The 24,884-nt window shown below is 44.6% G+C and overlaps 1 protein-coding gene across 2 annotated transcripts; it reads left to right on the forward strand.

Annotated features, from left to right (window-relative positions):
* Window positions 1-4,905: 4,905 nt before the first annotated feature.
* LOC103297713 (zinc finger protein 615-like) lies at window positions 4,906-24,107 on the forward strand. Of its 2 annotated transcripts, XM_054710763.1 has the most exons (5): window positions 4,931-4,968; window positions 11,418-11,527; window positions 12,496-12,658; window positions 12,928-13,023; window positions 20,516-24,107. In XM_054710763.1, the coding sequence occupies exons 2-5, from the start codon at window positions 11,519-11,521 to the stop codon at window positions 22,516-22,518; spliced, it is 2,271 nt and encodes a 756-aa protein (XP_054566738.1). In that variant the 5' UTR covers window positions 4,931-4,968; window positions 11,418-11,518; the 3' UTR covers window positions 22,519-24,107. The 2 variants fall into 2 exon arrangements, with proteins under 2 accessions (XP_054566739.1, XP_054566738.1); XM_054710764.1 differs by lacking the exon at window positions 11,418-11,527 and having other exon boundaries at window positions 4,906-4,968.
* Window positions 24,108-24,884: the final 777 nt, after the last annotated feature.

Below are 24,884 nucleotides of genomic sequence, written 5' to 3' on the forward strand. Positions count from 1 at the left end.
GTGTAGACCTGTGTACACAGCAAGAGGAGGAGAATGCCGGGGAGTGTCATTGTAACAGTCCCAGGGTTGACTTCAGGGTCCCAATGGGGACAAAAAGAGATCCCCCCCAGGTATTAGCCTAGGATTACGGTGACACTCATAAAAGGATAAGATAGGATTTACTAAGAAAATAATTACCCAGAGATGCCAGAACATTACTTACCCGATGGCCTGCAGTCTCTCCTGGGTTTTTCTTGAAGAGGAATCTCAGACCATCTCACAGGAGTAGGAGTCCTGTTCATCGGGGTGACGTCATAGTTTCGTTTTCTTCCTGGACAGGGGTCCAGGGCTTCACTCAGGACAGGAGACACCGTTGACCTTCATTGCTGTGGTGGTGGATGAAATTCTAGAATAGGGACCCTCCCATTGTGGTCCCAGGGTAGCAGAGAGGGTAGGTAGGGCCTTGATGAGCACTAGATCCCCTGGAGTTAGAGGTAGAATCTGGGGGTCTCTACGCCTTGCCTCAGAAGGTTGTAAGGTCTGCTGAAATTTGGCTGATGCTGTAATACCTTGTACTGGTGCCACAGTTTCCCTGTCTAGGAGGAAGTCATTTGTGAGGAAAGGTGGCCATAAAGCATTTCATATGGGCTAAGCCCCACGTCTCGGCGGGGGGAGGGGGGGCGGCGGTATTTCTGACCCTCATAGAGCCATGGGAAAGACGAAGGGCCAGGAGAGATGAGTCTCCTGAATGCGAATATCATTGGCCTTTTATAACCCCCTCCCCTGCCCCCAGGATTGTGGCCTCCAGGCACAATGGGGGTGGCACTGTATTCCTAGTGCTCTGGATACCCACCGAGCGACTTGGGCCTTGAACGAAGGGCCCTTGTCACTTTGGAGGGATCGCGGTAGTCCAGAGTGGGGGATCGTTTCTGAAGTGAGGGTCTGGACCGCCTCCCGTGCCTTCTCAGTTCTACAGGGGAAGGCTTCTACCCAATCTGTACAGGTGTCTACCCACTCAGGGAGGTGGTGAAAGCCTTTGGCTTTAGGCACTGGGTAAAGCCTATTTGCCAGTCTTCTCCTGGGTATTCTGCTGATCCCTGGAGGCCTGGCAATGCTAATTTTTAAAAATATATTTTATTGATTTTTTTACAGAGAAGGGAGGGAGAGGGATACAGAGTTAGAAACATCGATGAGAGAGAAACATCGATCAGCTGCCTCCTGCACACCTCCTACTGGGGATGTGCCCGCAACCAAGGTACATGCCCTTGACCGGAATCGAACCTGGGACCTTGCAGTCAGAAGGCCGACGCTCTATCCACTGAGCCAAACCGGTCAGGGCAGGGCCTGGTATCTTAACAGGCAGTTATTGGAAAGCCACAGGCCACCCTTGTCGTCGTTCAGGAGGGAGGCTACACGATGGGGATTATACACAGCGAAGTCCTGGCCTAAGGTCAGTTTGGTGGCTTCAGGGACTAAAAGGGCAACTGCAGGCACCCCTCTCAGGCAGGAGGGCCAGGCCTGTGCTGTGACATCACTTTCCTGGCGAAGGCAGCCTACCGGGTGCTGAGCAGGTCCCCTGGGCTGAGGGAAGACTCCCAGGGCCGTTCCTCCTCCCTCCATCGCATCTAGATTCACTTCTCGTCCTGTTCCAAGGCTTAGCGCAGGGGCTTTTAAGAGGGCTTCCTTCAGTCCCAGCCGGTTTGGCTCAGTGGAAAGAGCATCGGCCTGCGGACTGAAGGGTCCAGGGTTTGATTCTGATCAAGGGCACATGCCTGGGTTGTGGGATCAACCCCCAGTAGGAGGCAACCAATCAATGATTCACTCTCATCATTGATGTTTCTATCTCTTTCTCCCTCTCCCTTCCTCTGTGAAAAAAATAAATAATATATATATATTAAAAAAATAGCCCTAGCCGGTTTGGCTCAGTGGATAGAGTGTCAGACTGCAGACGGAAGGGTCCAGAGTTCAATTCCGGTCAAGGCACATGCCTGGGGTTGCTGGCTTGGTCCCCAGTGGGAGGCGTGCAGGAGGCAGCCAATTAGTGATTCAGTCTCATCGTTGATGTTTCTATCTCTCTCTTCCTCTCCCTTCCTCTCTGAAATCAATAAAAATACATTTTATAAATAAATAAATAAGAGGCCCCTGGACACAGACAGTAGGGGGGTGAGGGCATGTGCTGGGGGGTGGGAACAGCTGGGGAGAGGTCAATGGGGGGAAAAGGAGACATAGGTAATACTTTAAACCAGGCGTCCTCAAACTACGGCCCGCGGGCCACAGGCGGGTGTTTTTGCCGTTTTGGTTTTTTTTACTTCGAAATAAGATATGTGCAGTGTGCATAGGAATGTGTTCCTAGTTTTTTTTAAACTATAGTCCGGCCCTCCGACGGTCTGAGGGACAGTGAACTGGCCCCCTGTTTGAAAGTTTGAGGACCCCTGCCTGAAACAATAAAGAATTTAAACAAACAAACAAAAAAAAGAGGGTTTCCTTGAGCGGCTGAAAGGCCCGCTGGGCCTCAGGTTCCCCCGCTGGAATGGAGAGGCTGTTCCTTAGGGTCTCCTTGGGTGGTTGGTAAAGAGGACGAGCCATCTCCCCCCCGCCGGGCCCGCAGCCTGCAGTATCCTGCCATGCCTACGAAGCCCCTCGGTTGTGGGAGGGTCCGTGGCAAGAGAAGGTGGAGATAGGTTTTATTCTTTCCTCTCCTAAGGCCCGGATTCCTTCAGACAAGGTCAGGCCGAAATCTCTGACGACACGCAGGCACCACTGAGCCTTGGCTTTGGAGACCGTGTGTCCCCGTGCAGCTAGGAAGTTCAACAAGCCTTAGCCCCGCCCTGTGATATGTCCTCCGAAGGAGCACACAGCAGGATGTCCCCTACATACTGGAGGGTTTTTTGGGGGGGTCCTCAAACGGACTAAGGTCTCCGGAGGAGGCCTGGCCCAATCAAGGAGGGCCATCTCGAAAGCCCTAGGGCAGAACTGCCCAGGGTAGGTGGAGGCCTGGTTGCTAGGGCCCTCAGAGGCGCTTGGAAACCGGGAATCTGGATGGAGAGGTACAGTATACAGAAGACAGCGTCCTGAAGGTCCAGGGCTGTAACCCACTCGGGGTCCTCAGGGACCTGGGCCAGGAAAGTATAAGGATGAGGAACTGCCGGGTGTAAGGGTACGACTGCCTCATTTATTCATCTCAAACCCTGTACTAGCCTCCATCCCCCGCTGGGCTTCTGTACCCCTAATGTGAGGGTATTACAGGGGCTACTGCATGGCTTCAACAGGCCCTGCACCTTTATTTATTTATTTAGCTTCTTTACATATTTATATTATTTTTTTAAAATATATTTTTATTGATTTCAGAGAGGAAGGAAGAGGGAGAGAGAGAGAGAAACATCCATGAAGACAGAGAATCATGAATCGGCTGCCTCCTGCAAGCCCCCCACTGGGGATGGAGCCCACAACCCAGGCATGTGCCCTTGACCAGAATCGAACCTGGGATCTTTCAGTTCCCAGGCCAACTCTCTATCCACTGAGCCAAACCAGCTAGGGCTACATATTATTGATTTCAGAGAGGAAGGGAGAGGGAGAGAGAGAGAGAGAGAGAGAGAGAGAGAGAGAGAGAAACCTCGATGATGAGAGAATCATTGACTGGCTGCCTCCTGCACGCCCCCTACTGGGGATTAAGCCCGCAACCCTGGCATGTGCCCTTGACCAAAATCGAACCCTGGACCCTTTAGTCCGAAGGCCGACGCTCTATCCACTGAGCCAAACCAGCTAAGGCTATATTATACATTTTTTTATGTATACCTATTTGTAATTAATATGAAGTGGCTATAATAACATCCTGCACGAACTAGAAGGATGGTAACTAGAGTCACATAAAGGTTATGCATTAATGGAATCTTGAAATATGTTTCGGGTCTTAAAAACCACTTCCTGCAAGAAATTTCCCACCACAAGCTCCCTGTTGGTCTGCATTTATCGGGTGTATAACCTTTCCTCTTGGCAGGATTTTATTATCTGCCGTTTGGAAACTTGTTTTTTTGCGTGGGTTTTTAAATCCTCACCCGAGGATATTTTGTGTTTTTTAAATCCTCACCCAATGATTTCTAGAGAGAAGGGGAGGGGGAAGGGGGAGAAACGTCCAGGTAAGAGACACAGCCATGGACTGCCTCCCACATGCCCCCCTTACCAGGGCTGGGAACCTGCCACCCAGGGACCTGCCCTTGACCAGGAATGGGACCCCCACCCTTGGGTCTGCAGGCCCACGCTCTAACCACCGGCCAGGGCAACTTGTGTTTTTTTAGAAATATGTTGTACAAACTGTGAAATAAAACCTGCAGCCATGACCTGGATAGTGGCTCCGATGGCTGGCGCGCTGTCGAGAGCACCGGGAAAGTTGCAGTTTCGATTCTGGCCCTGTTTCGGGTTCGATCCCGGTGGGGGCGTACAGGAGGCAACCCATCCATGGATCTCTCTCACAGCCATGTTTCTCTCTCAAAAAAAAAACAAAACACAAAACAAATAAATAAAAAGCTGCTGTCTTAAGAGTTCTTTGACCAGACCGCCCAACACAATTTAGCTCGTTTCGAATTTACCTGCCCAAGCTTGAGTCTCTGAAAATATTACTTATTTTTTCTTTCTTTTTTTAAATATTACTTACTTTACACAAGAGTTAAAGTGCTCGGAAACGAGATAAAATTCAGGAGCTTCTTACCTGCCAGCCATCCCTGGCTACTGGGTCCTAAGTCCCGGCTTTGCCTTCTGTACGGCAGTCAGGCCTCCCAACATGGCGGCACCCATGCGGCGGCTGCGCGGCAACGGGGCGCCGCCATATTTCCGGGAAGGGGAATGCGGAAGTCGCTCGGGGTTCTGCACAGGCCTCAGGTCCTCGCCCGCCGCTGCCACGGGCTGACGACATATCTGAGCGCCGTTTGCAGCAGCCGAATCTGTTTGCGGAAGTGTAACCGTTAGGCGCTCCCGGTGGGCTGGAGAAAGCAGGTCAGTGCGCTCTGGTCCTTTCAAGTTTATAAAAAATGTTTTGCGTCCTGTGAGGTTCGCCTAGAAGGGGTGTGGCTGGACCCATGGGAGGAGCGCCAAGGTGTTTGGGAGGAAGCAGGTGTGACGCTCCTGCCTGCGGTTGGGACACCTTTGGAGTCATCGGCGACTCGGGGTCGGTAGAGATCAACGACCGTCAGGGCCTTTGCGGGTCTCTGTGAGGGACGCGGGTGGCATTTCGGATGATCGCGGAGTCGGGTTCCGGTTCGGGGTTTCCCGTGGGGCTCAGTGAAGTGGGGGCCGGCGTGGATGCCGTCGCGTGAGGGCGTCGGGTCCAGGATTCGGAATGATAACGGGCGTGTGGTCAGGGTCTCGTGGGGCGGAGGTTTGGTCGCCCGGGACCCGGGGCTGGTGTTGGGCTGAGGTTCCGACCTGGGCCGTCGGGAGGGGCGGCCTCCCGGCTGGAGTGTGAGGCAGGGTCCCTGCCGTGACTGAGCGGGTGATGGACGAGCTGCTGAGAACATTCCTGCACGTGAGTTCCGGTGCCGATGTGCCCTCATGTTGGGGGGGGGGGGGGTAGCTTAGATGTCAACTCAGAGAAGGCGGCGGAGCCCAGGCAGGTGGGGAGGAAAGCCCTGCTTTTGGGCTCCTTACCCAGGGGCTGGCTCCCCGCCGCGGAGAGACTCACCCAGCCTCGCCCGTGGGTCCCTCGTCCTTTTGAGCTCCAAGCGCAGAACCGGGTCCCGGACACCCGGACCCGCGGCCCTGGAGCCCGGACACCCGGACGGTCCCGGACACCCGGACCCGCGGCCCTGGAGCCGGGATACCTGTGCCCGCTGCTCCCCAGCCCGGCCTCCTCCTGGTGCTCACCTGCCGGCCGCACACCCACACCTTCCCCTTTGGGGACAGAACCTCACTGTGTGGGGCGCCCTCCCGCTGGCCCGCTGACCCGCATCCCGGCGGCCCAGTGAGTCTCGGTCTGTCCCAGCCCCGCGGTGGCTCCAGCTCCCTCGCTAGTGCCTGAGCGACTGTGAAATGGACTGGGGCACCGGGTGGCGTAGGTCTAGCCAATGTAAGTGAAAGTGTGCCTGGTGGTTTCTGGGGACGTTTTCTCCTAAATAAGTAATTCCTAGAATCTCTTTTTCCATGTGGATGAAATACTGTCTGACTATAACCTTAATTTTCTGTCCTCCTTTCTACTCTGTATAATTTATTCTGATATCAGTGCATTGGCTCAACTCTCCAATACAAAATAGGAAGTTGGGGTTGCAGCGGGAATTTGTGTCCTGTTGCTTACCCAGAAAGTTCACCTGCCGCAGTGGGTGGAGTTAACAGTTCCTAAGATGGGGGATCATAAAATTATGATTCATCCATGATTTCAAATTGATTGACATATATGTTGACAGTATTCTTTTAAGACTAAAAAAGCTTCTTTAATGTGATTTATATCTTCCATTGATTTTTTTTTTTAAATACTATGCTTGCACAAGTTTTCTCTAATACGTCTCACTCCAAATGCATGTATTTCATTGGTTCTTTTAAAGGACAAGCTTTTGATATTGTTGAGCTCTTCCATGGAATTGTTAACTTAAAATCTACAGCTTAATCAGTATGAAAGCAGTGTTTACATACATGTACATATGTCCTGCTCACAGATGTAAGAAACAACCCTCCAGCACCTTGTGGTGTCCTGTGAGCCCCACCCAATTACATTACATCCTCTCACCCACAGGCAATTACCATTTCTCTCCCTACCAAGCACTTGAAGGCTTTTCTTTATATTCTATCATATCATTAATCACTCCTGATCTTTATAGTTTATTCAGTTTGCCTGTTTTTAACTGTATCAATCATCTTACATTATGCATTTTTTAATGTCAGGCTTCTTTTGCTCAGTACATAGGTGTATATTGTTTTGCTCTGTAATGAGGGTCAGGTAACCCTATTCTATAATGTTTACACAGTAATTATTTTAGGAGTTCCAAGCCACAGAATGTCTCTCCCATATGCTTCACAAAAATGTGTTTTTGTTTTACCATTTAAAAATATTTTTTATTGATTTCAGAAAGGAAGGGAGTGGGAGAGCAAGTGATTGAAATATCAGTGATGAGAGAGAATCATTGATCGGCCACCTCCTGCACGCCCCACACTGTGGACTGAGCCCGCAACCGGGCATGCGCCCTCCTGGTTCAAAGGTCGACACTCAACCACTGAGCCACACAGGGCTATTTTACCATTTTTTCAAACCACTAGGTGCTCTCTCTCTCTCTGGGGAGCACCCCTGGGCCTTCCCCTCCCCCACTCCTTCCTCCGGGAGAGCTCCCTTTGCCTTTCTCTCCCCTAAGCCCAGGAGCCCCTTCTTTGGCCTCTGTGACTTGTTTCTGAGCCCACGCAGCTCAGCTGGCTCAGTGTTCCTACCTGTGACTTCCTAAATAAACTCTCCTAATACTAGTAATATCAAAAACATATAACAACAACAAAAAAAATACAACATAAAAACTGAAAACACTGAAAGCATTCTTAGCTTGCAAAGCTGGACCATCGTTGTATGTTCCCCTGAGCCTGCTGTAGTCTGAGTGTGTGGCAGCTTTTCTTCCTGTTCATTAAACTCGCGTCATTTGCAGTCTGCATTGTTAGGAATACTGCTGCCTTGAAAACCCTTGTACATGGCTCCGGTTTAAAGATTCCCTTATTTTGTTCTGAGGAGTGGGGTGGGAGGGAAAAATACCTTTTTTAAAAAATATATACTTTATTGATTTTTTTACAGAGAGGAAGAGAGAGGGATAGAGAGTTAGAAAAATCGATGAGAGTGAAAAACCGTTCAGCTGCCTCCTGCCCACCTCCTATTTGAGATGTGCCCGCAACCAAGGTACATGCCCTTGACCGGAATCGAACCTGGGACCTTTCAGTCCACAGACCGACGCTCTATCCACTGAGCCAAACCTGTTAGGGCGGAAATAAATATCTTTTGTTTTATATATATATATTTTTTATTGATTTTTTTTACAGAGAGGAAGGGAGAGTGATAGAAAGTTAGAAACATCGATGAGAGAGAAACATCGATCAGCTGCCTCCTGCACACCCCCTACCGGGGATGTGCCCACAACCAAGGTACATGCCCTTGACCAGAATCGAACCTGGGACCTTTCAGTCCGCAGGCCGATGCTCTATCCACTGAGCCAAACCGGTCATGGCGGAAATAAATATCTTAAATGTATACCTCAGGGTGAAAATGCTAGGGTGTGTGTAACTTCACTCTAAATAGATGATGCATAATATTTGTACGCTCAAAAAAGTTTGTTCCCCTTACAATTCCTCCAGGAGGCTATAATTAGCTTTATAGCGTGTTTACATGGCCTGTTTAAAATATCTTCCCATTACTTAACACATTGAGAAATTTTCCTGTATCTTCACATTGTATTGATGTGCCTCTCCCATTGAGATTGAGAGTTGTCTACAAAGTGATTTGTGTGTGTGTTCTGAGGTGGGGTTCAGTCTTCTCCCCATTCCCCACTGCCAGCGTGGATATCTGATTGTCCCCCAGCCGTTTTTTAAAGACATCCTTACCCTCCTCTCTGCAGCGCTTCCTGTGTCATCACGTCTCTGTCTGTCTGTGAGTCTGTCTGTTCACAGGCATTCCATTCTGTTCTTTGGCTGACTTGTCTGTTGTGCTAACATTGGTGCTGTCGTAATTAAGTGACTCGAAGCCCTCATAACTGATAGGGCACATCTTTCACCTGTTTTCAAAGGTGTGTGTAGCTGTCAGGGATTTTGATTGGAATTTCATTGGGTCTTTACATACATTGGGGAGACATGGTGTCTTTAAACTGTTTGCTTTTTGGAGTCATCTTCACAGTCAACTATTAAAATTTACCTCAACATTTCTTGCTACCTATGAAATATTTCTGATGTTCTTCCAAGTAACAGGTTACACATGTTATTGTGTTTGTTGATGGCCTGTTTGTCTGGCAGTTACTGTGGGAGGGATGTTGAAATCTTGTACTGTTAGTCTGAATTTGTTTATTACTTCTGTTTGTTGGTCCATTTTTACTGTATACATGTCAAGCCTTTATTACTAGGTGCATAGGGAGTGCAAACTTAGTTACACCAGATTATTTGTGGTGACACTTTTCGTGACTATCTTTTTCTAACCTTTTCTTTTAAGCTTTCCATATGATTATGTTTCGGATGTGTCACCTATAATGGCATGTTATTCCGTTGTAGATTTTAATTGAGTATGACAGGTTTTTTAAAATATATTTTATTGATTTTTTACAGAGAGGAAGGGAGAAGGATAGAGAATTAGAAACATCGATGAGAGAGAAACATCAGTCAGCTGCCTTCTGCACACCTCCCACTGGGGATGTGCCCGCAAACCAAGGTACATGCCCTTGACCGGAACCAAACCTGGGACCCTTGAGTCCGCAGGCCGATGCTCTATCCACTGAGCCAAACCGGTTAGGGTGAGTATGACAGTTTTGAGGAATTTGTATTTAATGTAATTAACGGGAATTTTTGTTTTGCATATACTTAATATAATTTTAGCATGTTTTGTTTTATTTATTTTAAAAACAAATATATATTTTTAATTTTTTAAAATTGATTTGAAAGACAGCGGGAAACACTTATTTATGCATTCACTGGTTGATGCTTGTATGTGCTCTGACCCGGAATCAAACCTAAACAGTCTTGGCGTATTGGGATGATGCTCTAACCCAGTGGTCGGCAAACTCATTAGTCAACAGAACCAAATATCAAGAGTACAACAATTGAAATTTCTTTTGAGAGCCAAATTTTTTAAACTTAAACTTCTTCTAACGCCACTTCTTCAAAATAGACTCGCCCAGGCCGTGGTATTTTGTGGAAGAGCCACACTCAAGGGACCCAAGAGCCGCATGTGGCTCACGAGCCGCAGTTTGCCGACCACGGCTCTAACCAACTGAACTAGTTTTGAAACAGTCCCCTAAGTGTGCTGTACTTGTTTTCATTATTCTCTTTTCCGTATTTTATTTCTGTCTCTTTCTCACTCTCTCTGTTTTTGCAATGTTTTGGACAATTTTAAAAATATGTTTTTATTGATTGTAGAGAGAGAGGAAGGGAGAGAGAAAAACAATTTCAATCGGTTTCCCCCCCATACACACATGACCAGGAATCAAACCTGTAACCTGGGTATGTGCCCTGACCAGGATTCGAACCGGCGACCTTATATGGGATAATGCTCAAATAACTGAGCCACACTGGCCAGGGCTCAGGTGTTGTTTTAAAATCATATTTTCCCCATCCATTAGCACGCAAATGATATACTTTGAGAAAACTGTTAGTTTTTTAAAATATATATATTTTATTGATTTTTTACAGAGAGGAAGGGAGAGGGAGAGAGAGTTAGAAACATCGATGAGAGAGAAACATCAATCAGCTGCCCCCTGCACACCCTTTACTGGGAATGTGTCCGAAACCAAGGTACATGCCCTTGACCGGAATCGAACCTGGGACCCTTCAGTCTGCAGGCCGACGCTCTATCCACTGAGCCAAACCGGTCAGGGCAAAACTGTTATTTTTTATTCTGACACTAGAGACTGCATACAACCTGGAACTTTGTTAAATTCTTGTCTTAAATAGTACTTTATACTCTTCTTTGACAATACAGGGATCTTAAAAAACTTCAGGCCCTAACCAGTTTTGCTCACTGGATAAGGCATCAGCCTGGGGACTGAAGGGCCCCAGGTTCGATTCCGGTCTAGGGCATGTACCTTGGTTGCGGGCACATCCCTAGTGGGGGGTGTGCAGCAGGCAGCTGATCAATGCTTCTGTCTCATCGATGTTTCTAACTCTCTATCCATCTCCCTTACTCTCTGTAAAAAAAATCAATAAAATAGCCCTGGCCGGTTTGGCTCAGTGGATGTAGCATCAGCCTGCCGACTAAAGGGTCCTGGGTTCGATTCCGGTCAAGGGCATGTACCTTGGTTGCAGGCACATCCCCAGTGGGGGATGTGCGGGAGGCAGCTGATGGATGTTTCTGTCTCATCGATGTTTCTAACTCTCTATCCCTCTCCCTTCCTCTCTGTAAAAAAAATAAAATATATATTTTTAAAAATCAATAAAATATATTAAAGAAAAAAAAGAACTTCAAATTCATTTACCACCTTCCCGTTCATTTACCATCTTGGGTACTTTCGTATGTATTCAAGACCCCTAAGATAGCACTTTTGCTTGTGAGACACAGCTGAGGGCTTGCCCAGGGCACTGGTTTTCCGCCTGAAATGTGAGCAGAAACGTTTGAAGAGGCACCTGAGCACACAGCTTTCAAGGGAAACAGTGCCCAGCCCCTCTCCTTCCCCAGGCTCTGCTGTGTTAGGGATTCTCCTGACGCTCACCTGCTCCTGAGGCCTGGGGCGGGCATGGATGTCACTCCCCAGGTCTCCTGTGACACTCACCCCATTTAACCCCCACAGGAGAAAGGGGTGCCTCCTCACAGGTGGAGCCTAAGGCTCTCTTGGCCAGAGAATACACACTTCCGGACACCATTTGAAGGGACACTAGCGATCCAGTGGCCATGTGTGAGGTGAGTGCTCAGAGCAGTGTAGCGTCGGGGCCCAGAGGAAATGCCCCACCCGTGGGGTTCTCTCCTCCGTCCACAGGCCTGACTCCCCACGAGCAATAGAACCTCGTGAAGCAGGAGGACGCTGCGGGGTTGGTATCAGCATTTCCGTGACGCCCCTGAGCGCAGGCGGGTTTCTGTACAGAAATACAGAGCAGACCCAACACCCCGAGTCCGGGCCTCGCCCTCGCAGCTCTTCTCAGAGAACAGAAGGAAATGCTCCAGGCTCAGGGGATTGCGTTTGTTTCATCCTTTCTTGTCTTCATTAATGGATGTCTAGAGGCCTATAAAAACCTTGAAAAATGTGAAAAATTTTGTTAATGTGAAAACTGTACATATACTATATGTATATCTTTTGTTTCTCAAATACGAAGTGGTGTTTTGTAGGTTAAGAACATTATTTTACATATTATAGAAACTTCTAATTGGATGAATGCATGAATGTCTGAATGCATAATTACAAAATACAAGATGGGGCAAAGTTTGTGAGCATACAAACCACAGTTTATTCTTGTATTATTATTTATTATTGAATCAGATTTTTAAACTATATTTTCATTGATCAGAGAGAGAGAGAAATAGGGAGTGAGAGAGAGAGAGAGAGAGAGAGAAACATCCATGAGCGAGAAACATCTATCAGTTGCCTCCTGCATGCCCCTACTGGGGATCAGGCCCGCAACCGATCGTGTGCCTTGGCCAGGAATTGAACCTGTGGCCTCTCCTTGCATGGACAATGAAGCTATCAAACTACTGGCCAAGGCAATTATTGTATTATTTTTCACATGAGCAATAGTAAACCTACTTTGCCCTTGTGTTTTACTAGGCATGTAATTATTCAACTGCATATAAAATAACACCCAGTTGCTACATAGATGCAGCTTCTAGAGTGAACCTGAGCAGAAAAACTAACATTTCTTCCATGTCATCTAAAGGACGTCACGCCATTGCACAGCATGGAGTTGTCACAGGAACCCCTGACGTTTCACGATGTGGCCGTGGACTTCACCTGGGAGGAGTGGCAGCTCCTGGGCCCCGAGCAGAAGGACCTGTACAGGGACGTGATGATGGAGACCTACCGCCACCTGGTGTCAGTGGGTGAGGACAGCTCCCCCGTGTCACTCAGCGGGTGCCCTGTTTTTCCTTTCTCAACTGCTTAACTTCAGAAGAACTCCAGTTCTCTGAGATGGTGGGACCTCAGGTCCTTCTCTTGGGCCAGACAGGAGGGTATAATGTCCCCTCTCCTGAGAGAAAAGTCTTTGTGTTACAGATGGGAAACCTCTTTCCTAGAGATGTTACATTCTCCCTTCTTGACAGACGCCAGCCCAATATAATATGTCTAAGTCTCTGTCATTGTTCCCAAGCAGGGTATCAAGGCAGCAAACCCGACACACTCTCCAAGCTGGAACGCGGGGAAGAACCGTGGACTGTACAGCGTGGACGCCACTGTCTAGTCTCTCCAGGTGAGGGGGTGAGAGCCAGCAAGGTGGGCGGCTGGGGAGTCACATTCTAGTCAGAGGCGGCGTCAGAGCTGTGACAGTGAATGAGGAAACTCAAACCACCCTCCACGAATGAGAACCCTTTTTCTTTGTAGAAGTTGTTGTATCTGGAATTGTGTGAGGAGCTTCTAGAAAAGGTGTTGTATCTGGAATTGTGTGAGGAGCTTCTAGAAAAGGTGTTGTATCTGGCATTGTGTGAGGAGCTTCTAGAAAACTTGTCTGCATAGCCAGTAATGAGCAAGAGGGAAAATGACTGGAGGTAACGACAGTGGGGCGGCAGCTGGAGGTTCTGAGATGTTGGTCACACATTGCCTGGGGAGGCCATTTAAGACCTTGCTTTCATTCCAAATGAGTTGAGACACCCGTGGGGACTTTTCAGTAGAGGAATATTATTATTTAACTAACTTTTAAATTTTGTTATTTTTTAAAAATATATTTTTTATTGGTTTTAGATAGAAAGGGAGGGGGAGAGAGAGAGAGAGAGAGAGAAAGGAACATCGATGTGAGAGAGAAACATTATGTGGTTGCCTCCTATGTGCACTGGGGATCAAACCCACAACCTGTGTATGTGCCCTGACTGGGAATTGAACCAGTGACCATTTGGTGTAAAGGACGATGTTCAACCAACTGGGCCACACTGGTCAGGTCACTGATTTTTTTTTTTTTTAATTATAAAGGCAGTGTTTATTAAAATACATTTCACTTTAAAAATTCATCCATCAGCTGTTAGTGTATATAATTTTTTTTTTGACAACCCGTATTTCTGTTGCGTTCTGGGTAATTTTATTTTACCTTTCTTGCAGTTACTAAACTTTTTCAAATGTGCTATTTAATTCATTCACAGAGATTTTAATTTCAATGACTGCAATTTTCATTTATTTTTTTTAAATACTTTTTTTTCTGCTGTTAAAGCCAAGATTCTTTTTTTTTTAATTTTTAATAAATCTTTATTGTTCAGATTATTACATTTATTCCTCTTCCCCCCCTCCCCCCATAACTCCCCTCTACCCGGTTCCCACCCCACCCTCTGCCCTTACTGCCACCCCACTGTCCTCATCCATAGGTGTACCGATTTTTGTCCAGTCTCTTCCCGCACCCCCCATACCCGTTTTTCCCCAAGAATTGTCAGTCCACTCCCTTTCTATGCCCCTGATTCTATTATATTCACCAGTTTATTCTGTTCATCAGATTTTTTATTCACTTGGTTTTTAGATTCACTTTTTGATAGATAAGTATTTGTTGTTCATAATTTTTATCTTTACCTTTTTCTTTTTCTCCCTCTTCTTAAATAATACTTTTCATATAATACTGGTTTGGTTGTGATTAACTCCTTTAGATTTTTCTTATCTGTGAAGCTCTTTATCTGCCCTTCAATTCTGAATGATAGCTTTCTTTGCTGGGTAGAGTAATCTTGGTTGTAGGTTCTTGCTATTCATCACTTTGAATATTTATTGCCACTCCCATCTGGCCTGCATAGTTTCTGTTGAGAAATCAGCTGACAATCATATGGGTGCTCCCTTGTAGGTAACTAACTGTTTTTCTCTTGCTGCTTTTAATATTCTCTCTTTGTCTTTTGCTCTTGGCATTTTAATTATGATGTGCCTTGGTGTGGTCCTCTTTGGATTCCTTTTGTTTGGGGTTCTCTGTGTTTTTTGGACTTGTAAGTCTATTTCTTTCACCAGGTGGGGCAAGTTTTCTGTCATTATTTCTTTAAATAGGTTTTCAATATATTGCTCTCTCTTCTGGCACCCCCATAATTTGGATGTTGGTACGCTTGAAGTTGTCCCAGAGGCTCCTTACACTATCTTCATATTTTTGGATTCTTTTTTCTTTTCCGGTTGGGTGTTTTTTGCTTCTTCGTATTTCAAATCTTTGACTTGATTCTTGCAATCCTCTAGTCTGTTGTTGGATCTCTGTATATTATTCTTTATTTCAGTCAGTGTATGCTTAATTTCTAGACGGTCCTTTTTCATATCCTCGAGGGTCTCACTAAATTTATCGGCCTTTTCTAGAAAATTCTTGAAAAACTTTATAACCGTGGTTTTGAACTCTATATCCAGTCATTTGCTTTCCTCCATTTCTGTCATTTGTGACCTGTTTCTTTATCTCCGCATTTTCGCTGCTTCCCTGAGTTGATAGAGTGGGTTTGTGTGCTAGGTGTCCATAGGGCCCAGTGGCTCAGCCTCCCCAGTTACCTGAGGTGGACCCTCTTGGTTCACCCCTTTGTGGACTGTGTGCACAGTCTTGTCGTAGGTAAGCCTTGATTGTTGTTGGTATCACTGGGAGGAATTGACCTCCAGGCCAATTGGCTGTGAGAATCAGCTGTGTCTACGATGGGAGAACTTCTGTGCTGGAGACACCCTTATGGGGCAAGACCTGCTTCAGTGGGGCTTTGGTGCTCCCTGAGTCTGCCCCCTGAGTGTGTCCCTTATGGATCTGAGGAGTTGTAATCTGGATGGTCCCACTCTGACCCCTGGGTACACTGGCTCTTGGATCCCTAAGGAGGTGCTAATTTAGCCTCTGCCTGAGGCCACCTAGCAGAAGCTATGGAGAGATCTTCAGATTCCTCTTCTTTGTTTGGGGTTTGGAGGTGCCCAGATGAGGCCCAGCTGTGAAGCAGTGCAAGCTGCTGTGGGGCCTTGGGTCTTCTTTTGGATGTTCTGGGGCTCTCTGACCCAGCTGCAGTTTGTTAGGTAATTTTAGATTGCAAAGGGCCAGGCCATTCATATGCAAAAGCCTCTACGCACAGCTTGGGTGGGGTGAGGTCTCAGGGTATCAACAGGGCGAAGCAAACAGCTATGGCTGATCATCAGCCCTGCCTTAAGAGGCCCCCAGGGTCTCAGTGTAATCACTGAAAGCACCTCTGAGAGAAAGCCGCCCTCTAGTTCCGCCCAATGCCAGACAGTCCAGTTTCTCCCCATATGAGTCTGGGTCCCCAGAGTCTCACCTGGAACTGGAGTTCAGAGCAGTCGGGAGCTTGTGTCTCCCTCCTGATTGAAAAAGACAACCACGTATTCATTTGCCAGCCCTCTCTGCACGCGCGCCTCTGTACCTCTGCCTTCTGCAGCTCCTTTGACTCTCAGTGTGCTTTTCTCTTCCCTTCTAGTCATAGAATTTCCACTCAGCCAGCCTTCTTGTGATTCTGGATGATGTCCGTTTTGTCTTTTAGTTGTAGTTTTGAAGTGGTTATGGGAGGCAGCAATTTCAGGTGTTTACCTATGCCGCCATCTTGGTTTCTCTCCAGGTCACTGATTTTTTAAATGGACAAGCTTGCCTACAGTACAGAAGGTAGAAATTATCAGGGAGGAGCGTGTACTGTTATACTCATGGTTACAATTTGTGACAGTAAAACAGTACATATTAATATTATAAAAAATGTGCACAGGAAAGAATCCAGGAGTCTCATGGAAAATGTTAAATCAGCTCTGGCCAGTAGAGCTCAGTGATTACAGCATTGGTCCTTGCACTGCAGGGTCACAGTGGATTCCCAAGGGACATATACCTGGGTTGCAGATTTAATCCCCTGCCCCAGTTAGGGTGTGTGCAGGACCCACCAATCGATGTGTTTCTGTCACATTGATATTTCTCTCTGTCTCTCTCTATCTCCCCCCCTCTTCCATCCACACTCTCTCAAAATCAATGGAAAAAATACCCTTCGATGAGGATTAACAACACCAGAAACATGCAAAATCACCTGACCTAATCTGTGATCTTTTTAAGTGTCTAAAGTTAAGAGATGAGAAGCAGAAGTAGCAGAGGTGGTTTTCCATTAGCCTTAAAGCGCAGAGGAAATGGCATGTTGACTCTGGGAGCTGAGGGCCTCAGTCCTACAACCACAGGAACTGAATTCTGCCAAGAACCAATGAGCTCAGAAGAGGTCCTACCCCTGCATGAGATCACAGCTCTGGTTGACATCGTCATGCCCGGTTTTCTTTCAGCGAGAGTGAGAGACATAGATAAGGAAAAGTGAAACCTCAATTTGTTGTTCCACCCACCTATGCATTCATTGGTTGCTTCCTGTATGAACCCTGACTGTGGATTGAATCCACAACCTTGGCATATTGGGGTGACCCTCTAACCAACTGAGCTTCCCAGCCAGGGCTTCACCCTGTCGGGAGTCCCTGAGATAAGGCCCCGGTTAGGCTATGCTTAGATCCCTGTCCCATGGAAACAGATAACAAATGTTTATTGTGTTTAAAAAAAATTGCTGAGTTCTCCCAGCAATGATGTGAAGGATTGCCAGGCAGGGAAGTTGACCCAGCTCGTATCTCTACACCCCTAAACTCAAGAGGTTACATTGTTGTCCAAAGCCTCGGGCACACAAAAACATATCCTCCATAAATCCCATTGTTTGCATATACAATCTGGTATTCCCTAAAACCTCAGGCATAAAAAAGACATATGCAGCAGGCTATTACAGGGAATCGGACATTATCTTAAATTACTCAGTGAGGGATAGTCCTTTCTTTGGAATGTGTAGGGACGGTGTGACCCATGCCTGCTAACACTTTACTGCATGTCATCCGTCCCTCTGTATATAGGAACACAGGACAGTGTGTTCCAGCCAGACCATTAGTTGGGGTTTTGATTATAGAAGCTTTTGTCTAAGTTGGAGATTCTTGCTCTAGGAGAGGTAAGTTGTGTGCAGAATGAAGAAGAATGGCAAGTTTCTGGACGATGATAGCTCTCAATAGTCTGTTATGCTTATCTGGAAATCAGATTCTGGGGATCCACATCCTTACTCACCGTGTATTTGTCTGTACACCTGGGTCTGCAGGTATGCACCTGATCACATAGCCAATGTTTGTTTGCTTCTCTTCCGAGGGCTCACTGAATTCCAAAACACTACCTGTGCTTCCACCTTTTATTCTACATGTTTTGAAACACAGTTTCATTTAGGACTCTTTTTTTGAAGAATTTGTATATGTTGATGGGATCCACACTACTATTTTCAGATAAGACCTTTTTTTTTTTTTTAAATATATTTTATTGATTTTTCACAGAGAGGAAGGGAGAGAGACAGTTAGAAACATCGATCAGCTGCCTCCTACACACCCCCCACTGGGGATGTGCCCGCAACCAAGGTACATGCCCCTGACCGGAATCGAACCTGGGACCTTTCAGTCTGCAGGCCGATGCTCTATCCACTGAGCCAAACCTGTTTTGGCAAGATAAGACCTTTTTTAAAAATATATTTTTTAATTGATTTCAGAGAGGGAGGGAGAGAGAGAGTTAGAAACATCAATGAAGAAAGAGAATCAGTGATTGGTTACCGCCTGCATGCCCTCAGTGGGTATGGAGCCTACAACCTGGGCATGTGCCCTGACCAGGAATCAAATGGTGACCTCCTGGCTCATAGGTGGATGCTCAAGCACTGAGCCATGCTGGTTGGGCTAGATAAGAACTTCTTTAACATTTTCGTATTAAACCAGTATCTTCATGTTTGTGCTTGGGTATGTAATCATCATCTTAAACTTTGTTTCACCATGCACTCTAGATTTGCCCCTCATTCGGCACTTCAGTAATATTTCTCATTTCATTAAGAGGCATTCCATCTTCCCAGTAGCTCAGGCCACATAATACCTGGAGGTATTCCTTTAAAAATATTTTTATTAATTTTTTTTTTTTTGAGGTGGAGAGGGAGAGAAACATCTATGTGAGAGTGAAACACTGATTGGCTGCCTCCTGCATGCCCCTACTGGGGATGGAACCCACAACTCAGGCATATGCCCAGATTAGGAAATGAACCTGCAACCCACCCAAGTGAGCTACCCAGCCAGGGCTAGAGTCATTTTTGAGTCCTGATTTTTCATAAATGTCTTCCTGCTTCTCCCATTGAGTCCATCAGTGAACCTTGTCTTCTCTTTAAATACAAGGTGGGGCAAAAGTGGGTTTATAATGGTAAACTTGTATTATTATTTATTAATTATTGTTTCATTTTTCAGTATGACCAACTGAAAACCTGCTTTTTTGCTGCAGCCTGCTAATCCTGGTTTCATTCACCACTTATATCTCCATTATTCCTTTCACCATTTTTTGACAGGCTGTGGTTGCCTTTATTTCTTTGCTTTAGATTTCTATACATTCAATTATTGCACCTTTGTTTCCTACAAATTTAACTCAATTCTGACACTATCCATCAAGAGATAGTGTCAGATCCTACAAGAGTTCAGTCTCATAAGACTGTCTCCACTTCAGATGTCACCTGTGCTACTGACCAAATGACTATAAATTGGAGGTTCTCATGAGCCCTCCTTGGATTCAGTTAATTTGTTAGAGTGGCTCACAGAACTCTGAGAAATACTTACTTATATTTACTAGTTTATTATCAAGGATACAGATGAATAGGAACATGGGCAAGGTCTGAAGGATTCCTTAATACAGGAGTTTCTGTCCCCATTGAGCTAATGGGAACCACCCACTGGGCACATGGGTATGTCACTACCCCAAAGCTTATCAGATTTGGTTAAGAGTTTTTATATTGCTTTGATCTCTAGGCTCTTTCTTTTATTCCAGATGTCAGTAGTGGGAGCTGAAAGTCCAGCCATCTAATCAATTGGTCTTTTTAGTGATTAGCTCCATGCTGAGAGTATGTAGGGACTCTGCTGTCACCTCATCAACATAAACTCAGATGTTTTTGTGTGTTTTTTTTTTTTTAAATATACATTTTATTGATTTTTTACAGAGAGGAAGGGAGAGGGACAGAGAGCCAGAAACATCGATGAGAGAGAATCATCGACCAGCCGCCTCCTGCATACCCCCTACCAGGGATGCACCCGCAGCCAATAGTACATGCCCTTGACCGGAATCGAACCTGGGACCCTTCAGTCCGCAGACCGACGCTCTATCCATTGAGCCAAACCGGTTTCGGCTAAACTCAGATGTTTTTTTTTTTTGTTTTGTTTTTTTTTAAAATATATTTTATTGATTTTTCACAGAGAGGAAGGGAGAGGGATAGAGAGCCAGAAACATCAATGAGAGAGAGACATCGACCAGCCGCCTCCTGCACACCCCCCACTGGGGATGTGCCCGCAACCAAGGTACATGCCCTTGACCGGAATCGAACCCGGGACCCTTCAGTCCGCAGGCCGACGCTCTATCCATTGAGCCAAACCGGTTTCGGCTAAACTCAGATGTTTTTAATGGAGAACAAAAGATACCTCTATCACTTAGGAAATTACAAGGGTTTTACAACCTCAGTGTGAAGAACTATGAGTGAAGACAAGTATATTTCTTATTTTATATCACATGAGATTGTCACTACATAGTTACTTCACATGAAGGCTTTTTATTTTTTTTAATTTCTTTATTGATTAAGGTATTACATATGTGTCCTCCATTAATCCCCCAAACCCCCCCCCCTTTTTTTTAATTACATGAAGGCTTTTTAAAACAGTTTTATTTCAAACTAGGATTATGAGAGATAACAGAATGATTCACTTCTGTTCTGTCCTAGAATTCAGGAAGGTCCATGATCCTCTGCCACATCACCTGCGGTGTCAAAGCATTCAGAAGAATGTGGAACGATGCTGTGAATGTAATATGTTTGCAAATACAATTAATCAGAGCAGAGGTCATTACCTATTAAAGCAAAATCATGGTATGTCTGAGATAAGCGAAAAACTTATAGAATCAAATTTAAGTTTTGAAAACCAGAACAAAAGCTGTAACTTAAAGAATTCTGTTGAGTTGAATGGAGATAAGACATCCATTGTGCATGCTAACCATGAACAATTTTACACTGAAATCATGTTGCCTGTCAGTACCAAAGTGATTAATAATAAGTCCCAGATCAATGTAGAGAAAGCACATGTATGCATTGAATGTGGGAAGGCCTTTGTGAAGATGTCTCAGCTCATTGATCACCACAGAGTTCACACGAGAGAGAAACCTTATGGGTGTAGTCTGTGTGGAAAAGCCTTTAGCAGAAAATCCAGGCTCACTGAACATCAGAGAATTCATACAGGACTCAAACAGTATGAATGCACTGAATGTGACAAAACCTTCCTCAAGAAATCACAGTTCAATAGACATCAGAAAATTCATATGGGAGAAAAACCTTATACGTGTAGTGAATGTGGGAAAGCATTCATCAAAAAGTTTTGGCTCATTTGTCATCAGAGAACTCATACAGGGGAGAAACCCTATGGGTGCAGTCTATGTGAGAAGACCTTCTGTACAAAGTCTAATCTAAATAAACATCAAAAAACGCATACTGGAGAAAAACCTTACACATGCAATGAATGTGGAAAAGCCTTTGTTGAGAGAAATCATCTTATTGCCCATCATCGAACTCATACAGGAGAGAAACCCCATGAATGCCATCTATGTGGGAAGACCTTCCGTATAAAATCTAATCTGAATAAACATAAAAAGACCCATACAGGAGAAAAACCTTATAAATGTAGCGTATGTGGAAAAGGCTTTATCGAGAAGAGACGACTTATTGTACATCATCGAATTCATACTGGAGAGAAACCCCATGGATGCAATCTATGTGGGAAGACCTTCTCTACAAAGTTTAGTCTCACTGTACATGAGAGAATTCATACGGGAGAGAAACCTTATACATGCAGTGAATGTGAAAAAGGCTTTATCAAGAAGAGTCATCTTATTGAACATCACCGAACTCACACAGGAGAGAAACCTTTTACATGCAGTGAATGTGGGAAAGGATTCTCATTGAAGCAGTACCTTATAGGACATCAGCGAACTCATACTGGACAGAAGCCTTATGTATGTAGTGTGTGTGGTAAAGGCTTCACCATGAAGCGTGATCTCACTGTACATCAGCGAAATCATACTTCAGATAAACCATATATGTGCAATGAATGTGGAAAAGGCTTTATTGTGAAGCGTGGTCTCATTATACATCAGAGAACACACACAGGAGAGAAACCCTATGTGTGCAGCGAATGTGGAAAAGGCTTCTCGGTGAAAATGCAGCTGATTGTACATCAGCGAACTCATACAGGAGAGAAACCCTTTTTATGTAGTGAATGTGGGAAAGGCTTCTCAACGAAGCACTGCCTTATAGGACATCTGCGAACTCATACTGGAGAGAAGCCCTATGTATGTAGTGTGTGTGGAAAATGCTTCACCATGAAGCGTGACCTCACTATCCATCAGCAAAGTCATACTTCAGAGAAACCATATATGTGTAGTGAATGTGGAAAGGGCTTCATCGTGAAGAGTCGACTGATTGTACATCAGCGAATACACACAGGAGAGAAACCCTACGTATGCAGTGAATGTGGGAAAGGCTTCCCACAGAAAAGGCAACTGCTTGTACATCAATGGACTCATACAGGACAGAAACCTTATATATGTAGTGAATGTGGGAAAGATTTCACAGCAAAACGTAATCTCATCAGACATCACCTAAAACATACAAGAGACAAGCCCCAGGAATGTAGTGGAAAAGGCTTCATCATGGAAACTGATCTTACTTTACATTAGCAAAGTTATACTTAGGAGAAACTGTGTACATACAATAAACTGGGGAAAAGCTTTTCCCTGAAGACTCATGTCAATGTACATTAGCACACTCAGATGGGAGATAAAGTTTCTATGTGCAGGCAATATGTCAAAGGCTTAATTGGGAAAAATATGCTCACTGCACATCTGTGAATTCATTTGGAGAGAAACTATATATATGCAATGAATGTGGAAAGAGAATACTGTGGGTATTCTTCAGCAAACTCATCCTGTAGAGAAGCCATACAAATGTAATAAAAGTGGTTAAGGCTTTAGGAAGAAGACATGTCTCATGCAACATCAGAGATTTTACTCAGGAAGGACTTCCTTTGCATGTACTGAATGTGGAAAATTTGCATTCAGCAAAACGATCTTATTACCCATCAGATAATTCACATGGAAGAGAAACCCTATGAATGCATTGAATGTGGGAAAGCCTTCACTACAAATTCAGGACTATGTTTGTCAAAGAAAACATACAGGAGGGAGGCCCTAAGAGTGTATCAATTATGGAAAAGCTTCTGACCGCTTGTCAATTGTTAAATGTAAGAGATTTCACAGGTAGTTGCTTTGAGGTAAGCCTGTATGCAGTAAAGAATAACTTAATACAACAGGAAAGATAGAGGGGAAATGAATAACTTACTGCAAAGAATCTGGTAATATCTTTGTCATTTACCAGATTTTATATTAAAAAAAATTACAAAACAACTTGGATACAATCAGCCTTCAGAAAATATTTTAGGACAGTTATGTCTAAAAATTTATCCTGATATAAATCCTACGAATGTGACAGAATAGGAAATTCTTTAGTGGAAAGTAGAACTTACGATATGTGATAATCAGAAATCATGAATGAATATTTCTAATTATGGAAAAGCATCTGCTCAAAAGTAAGACCTCAATAGATGTCATTTTACACTAGACAAATAATTTTCTCTGGCAGGGATATGGCGTGGTTTGCAGTAACTCATGTTGCCTTATCATTTGCCAGAAATTCATGCAGAAATCACTCATGAACACATTCAATTTGGTGGACTTTAGCAAAACTTCCAGTAACTTAATGAAGAAAAGAATTCCTGAGTGAAAAAGCATTCTGTCACAAGTCTAAACCTCACAATCAGTTGGGGACAGGATACCTTCAGCTATAATTTCTAAAAATATATATATATATATCAAAGAGAAAGAGAGAGATAGAAACATCAGTGATGAGAGAGAAGCATTGATCAGGTGCTCCCCACACATCCCCTACTAAGAGTTGAGCCCACATTTCAGGCATGTGCCCTAACCAGGAGCTCCTGATCCATAGGTCAACAATCAACCACTGAGCCACACTGCCTGGGCCATTCAGCCATAATTTTAGTTGCCTTGCCATTGACTTTATAATTTTTAAACAGTTACAATTATCCTCATCATGAATAAAATTTTAATGTATACAACAGAGGAGTGGTCTATGCCTGTTTAATTATGTAATTAAATTGTGCACTTCTTTAGTTCTATTGGTTATTTCAAAATACATGAAGTACCTAAAAATGAAACTGATATTCCTTTTTAAGGATACCATTTTAATGCATTTGACCAAGTATATAAGTAATATCAAGAAACTTATAAAATTAATATAAACATGATGTTATTAATAACTTTTAATTTTGAATTAAATTTAGAATCACGAAAACGGCAATTTTCTTTTTTGTTTGTTTCTAAAACCATAATATTATATGTTTTAGAATTTCATATAAATGGAATCATACATCTGTCCCCTTTTTCCCTTCATTAATCCCCTCCAGCTTGCCCTCACCCCCCCATCCCAGGCTTTCACCACCTAGTTGTCCGTGTCCTTGAGTTATGCATGTATAAATACAAGGTCTTTGTTTGATTGCCTCCCACTCACTCACCCTCCCCCACCTTCCCTCTGAGATTCTGCACTCTGTTCTCTGTTTTCATGTCTCTGGATCCTCTGTTCATCAGTTTATTTTGTTACTTAGGTTGCACATATGAGGGAGATCATGTGATACTTATCTTTCTCTGACTAGCTTATTTCACTTAGCATGATGCTCTCCAGGTCCCTTCATGCTGTCTCAAAGGGTAAGAGATTATTCTTTTTTATTTCTGCATACTATTCCATGGTGTAAATGTACCATGGAATTTTTTTATCCACTCATCCTCTGATGGGCATTTGGGCTGTTTCTATATCTTAGCTATTGTAAATTGTGCTGGTATGAACTTAGGGGTACATATTTTCTTTCTGATTGGTGTTTCGGGTTTCTTGGGATATATTCCTAGATGTCAATAACTGGATCAAATGGCAGTTCCATACTTAATTTTTTTAAAAAACTTCAAACTGTTTCCAT

This window comes from Eptesicus fuscus, chromosome 21, assembly GCF_027574615.1.
Source record: "Eptesicus fuscus isolate TK198812 chromosome 21, DD_ASM_mEF_20220401, whole genome shotgun sequence".
NCBI lineage: Eukaryota > Metazoa > Chordata > Mammalia > Chiroptera > Vespertilionidae > Eptesicus > Eptesicus fuscus.

Excerpts from the sequence above, each read along its gene's own strand:
- LOC103297713 (XM_054710763.1), top strand. Across the intron at positions 12,659-12,927 it reads CCGCCACCTGGTGTCAGTGG|GGTATCAAGGCAGCAAACCC; the intron begins GTGAGGACAGCT and ends GTTCCCAAGCAG. Across the intron at positions 13,024-20,515 it reads CCACTGTCTAGTCTCTCCAG|AATTCAGGAAGGTCCATGAT; the intron begins GTGAGGGGGTGA and ends GTTCTGTCCTAG.